Below are 16999 nucleotides of genomic sequence, written 5' to 3'. Positions count from 1 at the left end.
CAAGTATTTAATGTTTTTAACCAAAAGATAATTAAAGATGTTTTCCAATTTTTCTCTACCAGAGTTATAAGCACCCTTTTAGAGAAGTAGGCTGTATAAGCTGCACTTCAGAGAAAGGAATCTTCCTTTCAGCTATAGTGATTGACCTCCTGCTGCATCTTTCAGTGGCCCCAAGTGCAGGCATTCAGGAACAAGATAGTTTGGACGTGACACACTATCCTCCCAGACTCAAGGCAACCAGAACCTTCTAGCCACATTGCTGCCTGGGGAGCCCTGGGATTCCTTTTTCACACAACAACCCCTGTAGAGTTACACTATGTGCAAATTAGACTCTAAAGCAGACTGAGCCCTCAGCTGCCTTCCTTCATCTCTGTTCCAAATAACTAACGTGCAAACATACTTTTGGAACATAGCTCTCCTATTTCAGACATCCTTCCTTCTCTGATGTTCTGTTCTCTTTGTTCTAGATCAGGCCTTCTGATGTCCATGTAAACAGTACTTTGGCGGTCTCTTTTTTTCCCCATTACTCACTCAATCTGTGTAACTTTGGGTAAAGGGAAAACAGGTAAAAATTACTCATCTTTCTTCTTTGGGTTCTTGGTTCATTGTCTACTTGGGTTTTAGTTAAGTCTCATAGTAGTGATCCTAGGCTAATCCTTAACCAAGCATTTTAATCATGCTAGCCAGTCTCTTCCTACCTATCCCCTTTGGGTCTCATATCACCCTTGCCTCCTCTTGCAACAAGTACCATAGAAGCTGTTTTGCCTGGGCTTGCCCTGGCAATCCTTTAGGCAATTCCTATTACCTTGCTTACTACAAAAGGAAGAAGGTCCCAGCTGAGAAATACCCATACTAATAAGACCCTGGCTTTTGCAGGTGATTAGTGGACTTCTTCCAAGCTTATATCCCATGAATGGTAAATGTAATCAGTATTCAGACCAGCCACTTGAATCAGCAGCATGATTTTTAGGTTACCCAAAGAGAGGGTTTATCAAGACAAAGGAAGACCAGCTCCAAGATCATTCTCAGAGTCTGTGCAATCTGTGACATCCTCTGTAGACCTGTTTCTCTGGCTTTCCTGTCATCCAAAGAGTGACCTTGAACATGCCAGCTTGACTTTTAGGAGGGCTTGCAGTATTTGCACATTATGTAATGTCTGTGCTTTAGTAGAAATCTTACAGAAACAAACGGAGGAAGTTTGCTAGTCCAAGTAGTGGATAATAAATCCTGCCCTATCTAGATAGAAACTGATTTTCTGTATCCTTTAGTTTATACACATATTTTTTTGTTGTAGTAAGGTCTGAAAAATTCAAGGAACCAAAATATTCAAGTATTTCAAATGCTGTTGCCCTTTTGGCAAAGACGGCCCTTCCTGTAGGCTGAGATTCTGTGTATTAGCCTCCTTCACCAAACTGAGTGAGTAAAACCACTTCCTATCCATCATTCAAAGAGTAGCCCTAATTCAATTACCATACTTTATAAACTTTACCACAGTGTCCATCAGATGAATTTACATAATTAAATTGTTTTAAGTGTTGTTTTCAAAGAAAATATATGAGGTTTTTTACTTTAATTCTGGAATGTTTGCTACTACATATTTTCTTTACAATAGATGTTCTTCTATTTCATTAGACATAGGCTTTTCACTGAGACAGCTAAATTGGATTTCCTGATCAAAGCTGAAAGCAAATATATTTTAGCTTAGCAGTATCACAGGTCAAGATAATTAACTTTAAAAAATATTCTGGGGTCTTTTCATTAGGCCAAATGGATGTTTTAATTCCTCTCAGTTACCTAACTAGAAAAACAGTGCAGAGACAAAGGTCATTCCTGGTAGGTTATGTTATTTTGTTGCATACATTCTTGTAAAAATCAAAACAAAAAACAAACAAACAAAAACTTTCATTATCTTTCCTTTACTTGATCTATATGGAAATAGCTTTTTAAAACATGTACAATGATATGAAATGAACTTTTCAATGAACTGAAACATAAGCTTTATTACGGAATCAAATTTCTTCTCAAAATATTTTTAATCCAATCAGAATAATTTTTTGAATAAGACAAAATCAGACTCCTTTGTTACCTCTCCTCTCATTTATGTGTGTAGCTTAGAAAAATCTATTTATAGAAGGCAACTATAGCTTTACTAATTAACGGAAGTTTAGCCTAAAATGCAGCATGAAGGAGAAGTTGTGTGTGTGTGTGTGTGTGTGTGTGTGTGTGTGTGTGTAGTCAGTATTAAGATTTAGGACAAAAGTTGATTGGATACAACACTAGAATATCATCTCTGGTTTAGAATTAAATCATTCAATGAAGGTTTTACTATGTTTTTCTAAAGAAACATATATATATAATCTGCCACTCTAAAAAGCTGTATTATTTTTTCTAAAAAAATACCTTCAGTTGTGGTTTTCACTTTGGTGAACTTAGTGTCACAGAAATAAGATGATCTGTTTGCAGACTAAATGGATAGTTATAATCATCAGTATAATGGCAACACCAAACGAACTGAAGCATTCTGTGGAGCCCTACTAGTGGCCCTGGGCCACCTGCCACCACAACAGCAGGACAACTTGGCTTCCAGTGCCCAAGCTCTACTTCAGACAACTATGTATGCATCTCCCCCAAACTTCCTGTTGTGTCATTAATTGTGGGTTTACTTACCTCTGCATTGTCCCCCACTGCTGAGACCAGTGCTTTATGAGGCCTAATTTTCGGCCAGTCTCAGCAGAAGCTCTTAGACTGTCCCCGCGCCTGGAGTGATTTGTCCCAGTCTTATACCACTACCTCCCCGCCGGGCTCACCGGTGTCAGTGTGCTTCTGCCTCCACTTCTGGCCTCCATTGTGGCCAGACATCAGCTCTTGCACCGCTTCAAGGAAAGCAGCAGGTTTTTCCTCTCACCACCCCCCATCCCCCCAAAAAAAACCAACACCAGCTCAGTCCCTTCCCATTTCATTTAACAACCCTCGCTGACACCTGCCATGAACCAAATACTCAGATAAGCACTGGCAAGAGTAATAAATGAAATATAGCTCCTGCCTTTAAGTTAACTTCCAGCATGGAAGAATTTTAATACATCACCATTAGGGCTGTCATGAGAATAACCACAGGACATGAGTAGTACCAATAAAGGAGAAATCAGTTCTACCTAAGTAAGGAAGGGAAGAGAAGACAAATGAATTCAGACATGAAGATGATTTGGGATTTTTCCAGAAAGATGAAAAATCACATCAGTACAGGTAACTGAGGTCAGCAGAAGGCAGTGTTCTGTCGTATATTACATGTAGTTGGAAGCGCTTAGTGACGCTTAGTCTGGCCTGTGAGATGCAAGTCCCACTGGTCCCTCCAGCGCCGGCCCCCACTCCTTTTGTTCCATTAGCCACTCTCCTGCAACGTGAAGGCCTGTAGTGACACTTGAACACTAAGCAGGTTCAGAAGATATGGTAGCAAATAAAATAGAGTATCGGGCTCCTTGGCGAGTTTTTTTACACCTGTATTTAGATTTGTAATGGAAAAAAAAATAAACAACTCACACTCTCCAAAATCATTCTCTTTCCTTCATGTTTTTGTTTCCATTACTCCTACTTCTGGATATTTCCTTCACTGTGGTGCTTGAAACTCTGAATTCTGCTGGGTTTCCAGGAATGCTGTTGACAGTCATTGCCAAGAGAAATGTGTTTTCCCCTTAGGAAATTACATGTCCATTTGGTATTATTATTTCTGACCACTGTGTTGTGTTATGAGCATTTCTGAGGAATGAAAAAAAAAATGGCTTCCTTGGAGCAATTACAGGAAAGGAAGCTGGTATGTTACTTTCTTAAAAAATAAAAAAAGTATACTTAGATGAGAAATTATCAGGAGGAAAAATGGAAAAAAAGGTAGGGTGAGATACATTCCCTGATAAAAACTTTACTTTTAGAAATATAAAATTCCTTACCAAGTTATTCAGATTTTTAAGTTGTTTCTAATTGAGGAATGACACTACAGAAAAGTGATTAAAACATAAATGTTTTTACCTCCCGTGAATTATCCCAAAGCAAACTCCCATATAACTCCCACTCATCTCAAGAGTCACCATTGCCTGGATCTCAGAAACCTCCCTAATGGCCCTGCACATCCAGAAATCCACTTCAGAGCTCATTCAGGTTGTTGGAAAAGTCTGGTTTGTGTGGCTTTATGACTGAGGTCCCCATTCTCTTGCTTACTGTGAGCCGGGGGTCCCTCTCAGCTCCTAGAGGTCACTTTCCATTCCTGTCTACATGCTCCATCTTCAAACCAGCAATGGTACCTCTAATCCTTTTAGCACTTTGAATCTCTAACTTCCTCTTCTCCCACCAGCCAGAGGAAAACTCAGATTTTGAAGGACTTATGTGATTAGGTTGGGCCCACCAGGATAATCACCCTTAAAGTCATCTCTGCTCTATAACGTAACCCAGTCATGGGGGTAATATGTCATCAGATTTACAGGTTCCACCCACACTCAAAAGGGAGTGGATTCCGGGAGGGCAAGGATTATTTGTTTCAATTTAGAATTCTGCCTGCCACAGACCACCTATTTTCTGCTGCTCTTCAATACTACCTCTGTCAGAAATCCAGTATCCACATATGTGTAGGATATATGGAAGAGTTTGTGTAGAATCAACATTATTTCTTCCTTAAATATTTGGTAGAATGGACTAATGAAGTCCTCGTGCCCTGGGGTTTTCTTTGTGAAAAGGCTTTAAATTACAAATTTAATTTCCATGATATAAGACTTTTCAGGTTATCTATTTTCAAGTAAGCTTAAAACTTTTGTCTTTGTTGTAGATTTTGTACGTTTTTACCTAGGTTGTTGAATTTCTTAGCATAAAGTTGTCCATAAAATTACCTTGATTATCTTTTTTGGCATCTGTAAAATCTATAGGATGTCACTTTTCTTTCCTGATATTTAGTAATGTTTTATGTCTTATGTCTTCCCACATGTTGTTTTTTCCTGATCAGTCTGGCTCAAGGTTCATCAGTTTTACTGAACTTATTCTTGGTGTCATTTATTTTCCCAACTGTTTTTCTGGCTTCTATTTAATTAATTTCTGCTATGAACATTCTTATTTATCCTGCCTGCTTTGAAGTTAATTTTCTTTTTCTGGTTTCTTACAGTGGAACAGAGGTCATTTATTTGAGATCTTTTTCCATTTATAAACTGGGTTTTTGGTGCTTTATAAACTTCTCTCTAAATACTGCTGTGGTCATGTCGCACAAATTTTGATATGTTGTGTTTTTCTTTTTATTCACTTCACAATGCTCTTTTAGTTCCCTTTAGATTTCTTCTTTGACCCAGGGGTTATTTAGAAATGTGTTACTTCATTTCTAGATATTTGGAGATTTTCCAGATATCTTTCTGTTATTGATTTCTAATTTGGTTCCATTATGGCCAGAGAGTGTATTTTGTATGATTTTGTTTTAACGGACTGATACATGTTTTATGGACCAGGATATGACTTAACTAGGGAAATGCTCTATGGATACTTAAAAAGAATGTATATTCTGTTCTCATTGGGTAGACTCTTCTATAGATGTCACTTTGGTCAGGTTGATTGATGGTGTCCTTTTCTGTATCTTTACTGATTTTCCTCTCTAACTGTTCTGTCAGTTATTAGAAGATATCAGGGTGCCTGGGTGGCCCAATAAGTTAAGCATCCGACTCTCAGTTTCAGCTCAAGTCATGGTCTCACAGTTTGTAAGTTAGAGCCCCCCATCAGCCTCCGCACTGACAGTGTGGAGCCTATTTGGGATTCTCTCCCTCTCCCTCTCTCTCTGCCCCTCTCTGCTCATGCTCTCGCTCTCTCGCTCTCTCTCTCAAAATAAATAAACTTTAAAAAATTAATTATTAGAAGATGAGTATTGAAATCTCTGACTATATTTGTGGATTTGTCAGTTCCTTTTTGAATTTCTGTTAGTTTTTACTTCATGTACTTGAAGTTCAAACATACCAGGTGCATAAACATTTAGGACTTTTATTTATTCCTGATGAATTGACACTTTATCACTACAGAATCACCCTCTTTACCTCTGGTAGTATTATTGGCTCTGAAATCCATTTTGTCTGATATTAATATAGTCATTCTACTTTTCTTTTGACTAATGTTAGCATGATTTATTTCTGTTTTTTAACTTTTAGTTTATTTATGTCTTTATATTAAGATCCATTTCTTACAGGCAGCAAACAGTTGAATCTTGGTTTCTTACCTACTTTGCCTTTTGATTTGAATGTTGAGACAATTTGTATTTAATGTAGTTGTGAATAGAGCTGGGCTTAAATCTGTAATCTTGATATATATTTTCTATTTGTCTCCTATGTTCTTTGTTCCAATTTTGCTTTTTTCTACCTTCCTATGAGTTAATTGGATATTTTATGCTTTCATTTTATCGCCTGCATTGGCTTATTAGTCATTCTTTGTTTTGCTGTTTCAGTGGTTGCTTTAGGATTTACAATCAACATTTTTAACTTTTACAGTCTTCAAATGACTTACCATTGAAGTATACCGTAAGAAACTTAACAACAGTAAGCCTTTTCTCCCTCCTAGCATTTGTGATATTGTTGTCATATATTTTACTTCTTTGATATGGTATTACTATTTTCTCTTTAAACAGTCAGTTGTCTTACAAAGAGGTATAAATAAAAATTGTATTTTAAATTTACCCACATAATAACTATTTCTCTTTTTTTTTAAGGAGAGAGAGAATCCCAAGCAGGCTCTGCGTCTCCAGCACAGAGCCTGACATGGGGCTTGAACTCATGAACCCTGAGATCATGATCTGAGCCAAAATCAAGAGTCAGACGCTTAACCAACTGAGCCACCCAGGCGCCCCATCTGATGTTCTTGTGCAGATACAATCTCCATCAGATATCATCTTTTTGCTTCAAGTATTTCTCGTAACATTTCTTTTACTTCCACTGGTAGTTAATTCTTTCAGTTTTTGTGTGTCTGAAAGCTATTTTCATTAACTATAAAATTCTAGATTGGCAGGCTTTTTTTTTCTTTCATTACTTTAAAAGTATTCCTCCACTGTCTCCTAGTTACATCATTTCAAGAAGAAATCTGCTGTCATTTTAAGTTTTGGTTCCTCCGTAAGTAAGATGGTTGACCCTTAAACAATGTGGGGAATAGGGGCGCCAACCCCCCATGCAGTCAAAAATCTGTGTATAACTTTTGACTCCCCAGACACTTAACTATTAATAGCCTGTTGAGCAGAAGCCTTACAGATAACATAAACAGTTAACACATATTTTGTGTATTATATGTATTATATACTCTATTCTTACAATAAAGTAAGAGAAAAAAAATCATAAGGAAGAGAAAATATATTTACAGTACGGTCCTGTATTTATCAAAAAGAATCCATGTTTAAGTGGACCCACACAATTCAAACCCATGTTGATGAAGGATCAACTGTGTATCATTTTTCTCTACTTTTAAGATTTTCTCTTTATACTAGTTTGAAGCAATTCCTTAGGTACTTTAATATAGTTTTCTTCATGGTTCTTGTGCTTTGGGATTCTTTGAGCTTCTTGGATTTGTAGGTTTATGGTTTTAATATTTTAATATTTTTTCAGATATTTTTTTCTGTGCTTCCCTCCTTCAAAGACTCCAGTCACATGGTGTATTATGCCACTCTGAAGTTCACTTGTGGTTCACTGATGTTCTGTTCTTGCCCCTGTCCCCCTCTCCCCCACTTTCTTTCTCTGTGTGTTTCCCTTTGGATAGTTTCTATTGCTGTCTTCAATTCACTAATTTTTTTTAAATGATGTCTGCTCTGCTATTATCCCATCTAGTGTATTTTTCATCTCTAGAAGTTTGATATGGTCTTTCTTATATCTTCCATAATTCTATTTAACACGTTCAATATTTCTCACTTCTCAAATATATGGTATAGGTTATAGAACTTTCAATATCTGCAAATACCAATTTTTTTAAAATAGGTTAATTTTGATGTAATTAAAATGCCATAAAACTCACTCCTTTTAAGTGCACAATTCAGTGTTGTTGTTGTTTTTTTAGTATATTCTCAGAGTAGTGCAACCATGACAACTATGTGACTTTAGAATATTTTCATCACCTCAGAAGAATCCCCATGCCCATCACTCACCATTTCCCCCTTACCCCAGTCCCTGACAACCACTAATCTATTTTCTCAATGTATTTCTCAATGTATTTCTCAATATATAACGGACATTTAATTATAAAAGGAACTATACAATATAATAATATATATACAATATACAATATAATACAATACAACATTATATACAATATTATATACAATATATATTGTATACAATATACAGTATAATAATATAATTGTATACAATATATATTGTATATTATATACAATATAATAATAGCCTTTTGTGACTTGCTTCTTTCATTTAGCATGATGTGTCCACGGTTCATTCATGTTGTAGCATGTATTAGTACTTCATTATTGCTCAGTAATATTCCATTGTATGGCAGTATCATATGTTTCTTTTCCATTTCTCATTTGATGGCCATGCACATTGTTTCTACTTTTGGGCTATCACGAACAATGCTGCTATACATATTCCCACAAAGTTTTGTGTGGACCTCTGTTTTCAGGTCTCTTGGGTTTATTTACACCTACAATTGGAATGGCTAGATAGATGCAGTAACTCCATATTTAACATTCTGAGAAACTGTCCAACTGTTTCCACGGTGCCTGTACCAATTTACAGTGCTACCCACAATGTATGAGGGTTTCAGTTTCTCTGCATCCCTGTCCACACTGACTTTCGTTTGTCTTTTTTCTTGTAGCATCCTGGTAGGTGTGATGTGGTATCACATAGTTTTGATTGCATTTCATTGATGGCTAATGATGTTGAGCATCTTTTTACATGCTTATTGGCCATTTGTACATCTTCTTTAGAGTAATGCCTGTTTAAATCCTTTGCCCATTTTTAATCAAGTTTTTGTCTTTTTACTGTTAAATTGTAAGAGTTCTTTATATATTCTGGATACTAGATCCTTATTAGATGTACAGTTTTCTTTCATTCTATGGGTTATCTTTTCACTTTTCTTGACAGTGTCCTTTAAAGCACAGTGTTAATTTTTATGAAAACCAGTTTATTTTCCCTTTTCTCACTTGTGCTTTTAGTGTCATATCTTAGAACTCATTACCTAATCTGAGATCATAAAGATTTATTCCTATGTTTCCTTGTAAGAGTTTTATACATTTAGTTGTTAAATTTAGGACTGTGATCCATTTTTAATTAATTTTTGTGTATGGTATGAGATAATGGTCCAACTCATTCTTTTGCATTGTGTATATCCAGTTTTCCCAGCACCATTTCTTGAATGTTTACCAATTTTATTATCTTTGTCACTTTTGGGTCAGTTTTTATTAATTTTTTCCTTATCTTGGGTTGTATTTTCCTGCCTTGCATACTTGATAACTTTTTATGGGATGCTTTACATTGTTAATTTTACTTTGTTGGATGCTGGGTATTTTTGTATTTATGTAGATGTTCTTAAGCTTTGCTATGGGACAGTTATGTTACTTGGAAATAGTTTGATCCTTTCTGTTCTTGCTTTTAGGCTTTATTAGTTGCTTACAGAACAGCATTTAGTTTAGGGCTAATTTTACCCCTCTACCAAGGCAAAAAACCTTTCCAAGTTCTTTAGTTGATACACCTTTTTTTAATGTTTATTTTATTTTTATTTTTGAGAGAGAGAGAGAGAGCATAAGCAGGGGAGGGGCAGAGGCAGAGGGGACACAGAATCTGAAGCAGGCTCCAAACTCTGAGCTGTCAGCACAGAGCCCAACACGGCCTCACAAACGGTGAGATCATGACCTGAGCCAAAGTCGGGCACGGAACCGACTGAGCCACCCAGGTGCCCCGATACACCATTAATTACAAGACTTTTCTGCTAGGCTGGTAGGAACAGTAACTCCTTCCAGTTTGGACACTGTTCCATCTAAATCCTTTCAAGTGGTTCTTTCCCCAGCTTCTGGTGGTGTCTCACATGATAGTGCCAATCAGTACATAGCTGGAGCTGAAGAGGAACCCTCTGCAGACTCTGGAGCCCCTCCTTCAGTAGCTCTCCCCCCCTCCACTACTCTGCCCTACAAAACCACCACACTGACCTCCCCATACCACCTCTGCCTTGTTTGAAAATGTGCCCAGAATTTGTTTTAATCAGCTGTGGCAAAATGACAGACATGGAGAACAACTGCCTTTGGAATAAGAGTTTATTACCCACAGCTCCTAAGAGGAGACAGGGTAGAAGGAAGGCATGAGGAAGGTTCAGGGATGCTAAGAGTCACCTTATTGGAAGGAAAGATTATAGACACTGATTAATTCTAGACCGCAGTAGGAAAAAAATACGTTTTACAAAATTTTAGGTACAGCTAACCATTCAGTGAATAAAAACAGAATTTATGCATTCAGACTATTAGTGAAAAGAACTTTTTAAAAGATAGTAAAGGGGCGCCTGGTGGCTCATTCAGAAGAGCATGCAACTCTTGATCTTGAGGTTGTGAGTTCAAGCCCCACACTGGGTGTGGAGATTACTAAAATGAATAAATAAATTTTAAATAGATAAATAGGAAAAGAAAACTCATCGTTCACACGAAAGGGTGTGGAAAGAAGAGTTAGAAATCACAAGAAAGTGAAGCATATACAAAACAGGATGACAGGAGTCAGACCAAATATCTTTTAGATCAATAGATGTGACTATGTTAAGTCCTTTATTTAAGAGATACTTTCAAATTATGTTTTTAAAGAAGCCTATGATTTAAAGAGACATACTTAAAACAAAATGAGAAAAGATTGAAAATAAAGAAAAGGACACATATACCAGGCAGTGATGACAAAAAAAAAAGCCAAGTCACAATAATACCAATCAAATGAAAAGGAACACGGCATTGAATGAAAGTTTTCATAGTAGTACAAGAAAGCCGCATAAATTCATGTTGTCTCTTGTTTTCTTCTTTCTCGGGTGTGTGACATCTTGAAAGGGAGAGGGTCAGTTTTGCTCATTATGCAGTCAGTACAATGGGACTAACCCTCATTAAAAACATTTAGCCTTTAGGGGCGCCTGGGTGGCGCAGTCGGTTAAGCGTCCGACTTCAGCCAGGTCACGATCTCGCGGTCTGTGAGTTCGAGCCCCGCGTCAGGCTCTGGGCTGATGGCTCGGAGCCTGGAGCCTGTTTCTGATTCTGTGTCCCCCTCTCTCTCTGCCCCTCCCCCGTTCATGCTCTGTCTCTCTCTGTCCCAAAAATAAATAAAAAACGTTGAAAAAAAAATTAAAAAAAAAAAACGTTTAGCCTTTAAATTGACTTTAAACCCTTTTTTTTTTTTACATTTATTTATTTTTGAAAGACAGAGTGTGAGCAGGGGAGGGGCAGAGAGAGAGGAGAGGGAGACACAGAATCCGAAGCAGGCTTCAGGCTCCAAGCTATCAGAACACAGCCTGATGTGGGGCTCAAACCCACGAACCGTAAGATCATGACCTGAGCCGAAGTCAGACGCTTTACCAACTGAGCCACCCAGGCGCCCCTTGACTTTAAACCCTTTTAGTTGTATCTTTAATATAAAAAAAAAAAAAAAAAAGGTCAGGATAGTTTCACATTAGTAACTGCATGCAGTTTCCCTGGTATACATGATTTATCTGTGAAAATCTGTGCTTCTAATCCTTAAATCATAAAAACACACTGATCAGGTGCACTACACGCCATCTACTGAGGTGTCTGACATTAGGCCATCGTACTGCTGTGTGTTGCTATTGAAAGGCAGGTGAGAAGAGCAGGTTCTTTTGTGGGACATGCTCTTGCTTCCGGAGGCCATGCACACTGCCTGACTCACACGCCTCTCTTGGCCTAGTGATATCTCACATCAGGTAGTGCTTGCTGAAAGGAAAAGGGGGAACAGGAATTAAATACAGTGCATTTGACATGTGTGTTTGTTCTGCATATTCCAAGTGTTTGACTCTTTTTTTTTTTTTTAATATAGCTAATGTTGTCTACCTTGGAGGCCAAGAAATGATGAAAGTGGTGGAGAGAGACAACGAAACCATAAGGGCACATTTATCTAAGGTAATCACTTTAATGCTGCAAAGCAGTAAGTAGATGGGCAGCAAAGTTTACTGAGCATGAAGGGCTAGAACTGGTTAGAGTCTGTAAGACCTCAAGGGTTTGTAGATTTCATACAGAGTTCTACTTCTAGTTAAAATATGGCAGTTCTAAAAGTTGCATAGGAAGGAAGTAAAGCTGACTACATACTTAAATATATACTTAAATATAGTTTACCACCTGTTTTTGTTAGGGTTTTTTTTTCATAATCAATGCTTCTCTCTAGGGCCTTATTCTGAGAAGACTCTCAATAATATTTATAGAATAAATGAGTTATATTAACATGTGAGTAAAACACTGGACAAGAACTGACATCACTATGACCTGTTGACTCAGCTTGTCTTTCTTTACTCCCCAGTGCATTAGAGTAGGAGTGTCCAGCTTTTACACCAAGACCAGATTTCTATACAAGCAGATGCAGAAAGGCCAAGATTGAAATATTTAGTACTTGGGAGTTACTGCTGCAAATTAGCTAGAGTCTTACACGAACACATTTGGAAGCACCAGACCCTGAAACTGTGAGGGTGCCATGGTTTAGAATATGTCTCAGTACCCTAGAATTTAGGTGGCCCTGGTACTCCCATGGCATCACTTGTCTGTCTGTTCATCCTGAATAGGATAGAGCTGCACTGTCTAAATAGGATAGCTGCCAGCCACATGTGGTTTCTTGTGGCTGGTCTGAAAGGAGATGTGCAATGAGGGTAACATACACATTGGATTTCAGAAACTTAGTACCCAAAAGGGGTACATGTTGAAATGATAATATTTTAGACCACTGAATTAATAAATAAAATAGATTATTAAAAGTAATTTCATCCATTCCTTTATGCTTTTTAGTATAGTTACTAAAAAATTTTAAATTACATTGTGCCTTTATGTTTCTGTTGGGCTGTGCTAACCCAGAGCTTTATAGTCAGTGCTGAACTGTGGCATCTGCTGGGTATAATGCAGCGCCCTTACTGAGTGGCCAGCATACAGGGCCCGGGAGCCTACAGTCTACAAGTAAAATTTTAGATACCCCACCCCAGGTTTAGAATGTCTTTATAAGCTTTGAGACTTTGACTTAAACTTGCCACAGTGTTAATTTGTATTTCTAGAACCTCCCAATACACTTATCTTAAAGCATGAAATGTACATATGTTCTTTCAAAAAGTATTCTCAGAGTATTGATCTATAGTAGCTTCACTCAGAGAGAAGACTTTTGAAAATCTGTGTTTATCTTAACAGCCACAGTGGTCATCTTTTTCTAAAATAGCATTTGGCTAGAGACTGAAATTTTGAAGCCAGAAGGAAACCCTCACTAGCTGAATGGAGGAGGTTGGGGCCTCAGAAGGACACTCTCTCCAGGCCTTTCAGCTGTTTCCAGTCATTGAAGGATGTAAAAATTCAAGAAAAACAGTATTTTATTTTTCAGCTAGATTATAAGTGAATTTGTTTCAAAAAAGCATTTAAGTTCTCAAGGCTAGAAGTTCATAAAAACAACTCAATTCCCAGTTAATAATAAGACTGGCAGAAGCTCACTTCCAAAATTCACACTTGCTGAATGACTAGACCCGTCATGTGTCGAAGCCCATCTTACCACCTGTGTAAGCCAGCTGCTGTAAAATACTCATCATTTCGGGATTCTGTTTGTATGTTGTTCTCAGAAAGAGGTCAAAAGAAGGTGCTAACTTATTCCTGTCCTAAGTTAAATCCATATGCAAGTGTAATCATTCCCAGATCGAAGTCTGCTTACGGTAACTGTGGGAGCACTGTAAGTTTCCTGAAACTTTCAGGAGAGAAATACGGGAGTATAATGGTAGATGGCAGGCATTTCAAGGTTAATATTAACACAGTCACAAAAATAAACTTTTCCAACTACAGAAAACTGTTTTGTTTTGTTTTTAAGATAGCATTAAATGTACTTGTGGAATTTTGCAAAGTAAAGCATTGTTTAGTTTAATGATACAAAACTACCTTGCAGTTCATTGATTATCATTTGTACCGGCTAAGTTTGATCTCTCCACTAGAATAATATAGTTGCAATTCCTAAGTGAAACGAGGTACAGAGAGACAGGAAGTTTATTGCAACTTTTTTTCTGTAATGAAAAAAGAGGAAACATGCTGTAATTTAATATTGGTAAAAGTTGAATCAACATATGTTTCAGTCTTGCTTGAGAAAATAAGGAAACTTGAAAGGGTACATACTTTTAGGAAGATGGTGGGCAATGCCTCTTGCCTTCCAAACAACCCTGATAAGTAGTTTAGCTTGAAAACCGATTTCCAAGACTAGACATATCCCTTTTTAGATACTCTAGTCAAGGATACCCAGTCCCATTTCAGCCCAAACATATATGTTCAAAAACTTCATACCTATCCAGGGCTTCCCTTCCAGGGAAGAGCTTCCCTTCCAGCCCTTCCAGGGCTACCTTCCAGTGTGAAGACTTTTTGAGCCATATATTTTGTTACAAAGATCTTATAGTGTGTCTCAAATATTCCACTAATTTAAGACAGTTCTAAAAAACGCATCTTTGTGCCATCCAGTCAGGAAGCCACAAGAAAGTTAGTCTAAAAATAGTCTCTCTGCTACATCATGTGGATGGCTTTTGGATTCTTTCTCATCTTCTAGAAAACTATCATCACCAGGCTTTGGTTCTAAATTCAGATTTTCTACCACTGGATTTCCATTGTCCACATGAAGAGAACTTTTTATCTTCTTTAGGAAACTGGACCTTTTTAACTATGAAAAATCCACGAGGCTGATTGCCTGCCTGCCTGCCTGCCTGCCTTCCTTCCCTCCCAACCTCCCTCCCAGGTCTAGAGACTTTATATACAGTATCAGACAGTTATGTTTATTAGCAGTGCTTTAATACTACATAAAATTATGTCCCTTTCCTGAAGCAAATATACCAGACTCATAGTTATTGCCAAAAGACTATACTGTGTCCTTTGGCATCATAGGTTGTGTTCTTTCTTCACCTGACTGAATCCTATCTGCCCTTTAAAGTTCATTTATTTAGGGGCACCTGGGTGGCTCAGTCAGTAGAGCATCTGATTCTTGATTTTGGCTCAGGTCAGGATCTCATGATCCGTGAGGATTCATGAGTTCGAGTCTCACGTCCAGCTTCACACTGACAACACAGAGCCTGCTTGGGATTCTGTTTCTCCCCCTCTTCTGCTCAAGCTGCTGTTCTCTCTCAAAATAAATAAACTTTAAAATGTATATATTAAAAAATAAAGTTTATTGATTTATTTTGAGAGAGAGAGGCAAGAAAGAGGGAGAGAGAGAATCCCGAGGAGGTTCCATGCTGTCAGTGTAGAGCCTGACATGAGACTCGGTCCCATGAAACGGGAGATCATGACCTGCGCCAAAATCAAGAGTCAGACACTTAACTGACTGAGCCACCCAGGCACCTCTGGATCTTATCCATCCTTTAAAACCTGCCTCCATTGTTATCTCCAGGAGGCTTTCCCAGCCCCTGGTTTTGGTTAGGTGTCCCTCTCCCAGTTCACCTGGCTCCCTGTGTAAAGTTACAATATTACATTTATCCCAGAGCATTCAAATGGTCGGTTTGCCCTTTCCTCCACCTGCAGGTCAGGAACTATGTTTTTCTCATCTTGATATCTCTAAGACTCAGCACAATGTACGATACCTGCTGAGTAATCAACAAATGCGTACTGGATGGATGGATGGGGAAGCCACTAGGGTAGAGTCTAAGCCTTCCCTGTGCCATGCATCTCTTTGGCTCTCTCATGTGTGGACCCCTACGCAAAATAATTTGTCTAAGTGCATAAAATAAATACATGAAATTACTACAAAAAAGCAATTATATTGAAGTATATTTATCAAAATAACTTAAAAACAAATTTGTGATATATAGTATATACACCTTTATTAGCACATTAAATAGTGACATATAATAGCAGTCAGAATTAATACTGAAAATGTTTATTTTGAGAGAGAGCATGTGCGTGAGTGAGGGAGGGGCAGAGAGAAAGGAAGAGAGAGAATCCTAAGTAGTCTGTGCCCTGACATCAACAGCAAGGAGCCCGATGCACAGCCCAGTCTCACAGACTGTGAGGTCATGACTTGAGCCGAAATCAAGAGTCAGATGCTTAACTGACTGAGCCACCCAGGGTAAATTTATAGCAATGAGCATAAATAATTTTTTAGTTATCCTCAACAAGTTTACTGCGATTTGAGAATTTCCATAATTTTATAGGTGACAAAATATAGGTGTTACTCATACTATTATCATTTATTGCCTGCATACATAATTGAAGGAAATACTAAATTATAGTTAGAGGTTAGCAAAAATAAAGATGTCATCTTTTTCCCAAGCAAGTGTACGTTACCCCTCCCCCACTGTCACTTCTATACAAACCCATATGGACCCTTAGACCCCAGTGAAGAAGCCCTTCCTTGGAGACACTAGAATATAGGTTAGGCAGCACGGTGTTGTGGCTTGCGCACTGGCCTGAGAACAAGAAGCCATGAGATGTTACACTAAAAAGACTAGATTATTTTGAGATGCTAGGGAGCCATTGTAGGGTTTAAGTAAGGAATGATATTCACAATGTTTGACAACCATATGACACAGCCATTGACCCATCAGAGCATGTGCCATCTGTGAACAGCCAGCCAGTTGAGAGCTACCAGTTCACATCAGTCAGCCCTAGGAATGTGGCTAGATTAACAAATGAGAGGGATTATTTTGGGGGAACATATGGAAAATATGGGATAAGAATGAAATTTGAGGTAGGGAGATCATTCAGAAGGCTTTTACAAGGACTCAGGCAGTGGGATGGGGGTGGAGAGGAGGTAAGATAGGGAAGATTTAGGAAGTAGAAGAACTTAGTACTTGGGAGCGGACTCTGTAACTACTGACC

At 38.0% G+C, this 16999-nt stretch overlaps 1 protein-coding gene across 5 annotated transcripts in view; it reads left to right on the top strand.

Annotated features, from left to right (window-relative positions):
* The window catches only part of LDAH (lipid droplet associated hydrolase), a 110583-nt gene that overhangs the window by 79038 nt on the left and 14546 nt on the right, over positions 1-16999 (top strand). For 4 of the 5 annotated variants that reach the window (XM_078444936.1, XM_078444938.2, XM_078444935.2 and 1 more), the window contains one exon: positions 12012-12094. In XM_078444936.1, the coding sequence (XP_078301062.1) occupies positions 12012-12094 (83 nt within the window). Of the gene's footprint in view, positions 1-12011; positions 12095-13357; positions 15314-16999 lie in introns of those variants that run through there. The other variant, XM_078444939.2, reaches the window with a different exon arrangement.

The sequence above is a fragment of the Panthera onca genome, chromosome A3, assembly GCF_046562875.1.
Source record: "Panthera onca isolate mPanOnc1 chromosome A3, mPanOnc1 haplotype 2, whole genome shotgun sequence".
In the NCBI taxonomy this organism is placed as follows: domain Eukaryota; kingdom Metazoa; phylum Chordata; class Mammalia; order Carnivora; family Felidae; genus Panthera; species Panthera onca.
The sequence above is the reverse complement of the archived record's forward strand: the minus strand, read 5'-3'. Positions and strand labels throughout refer to the sequence as shown.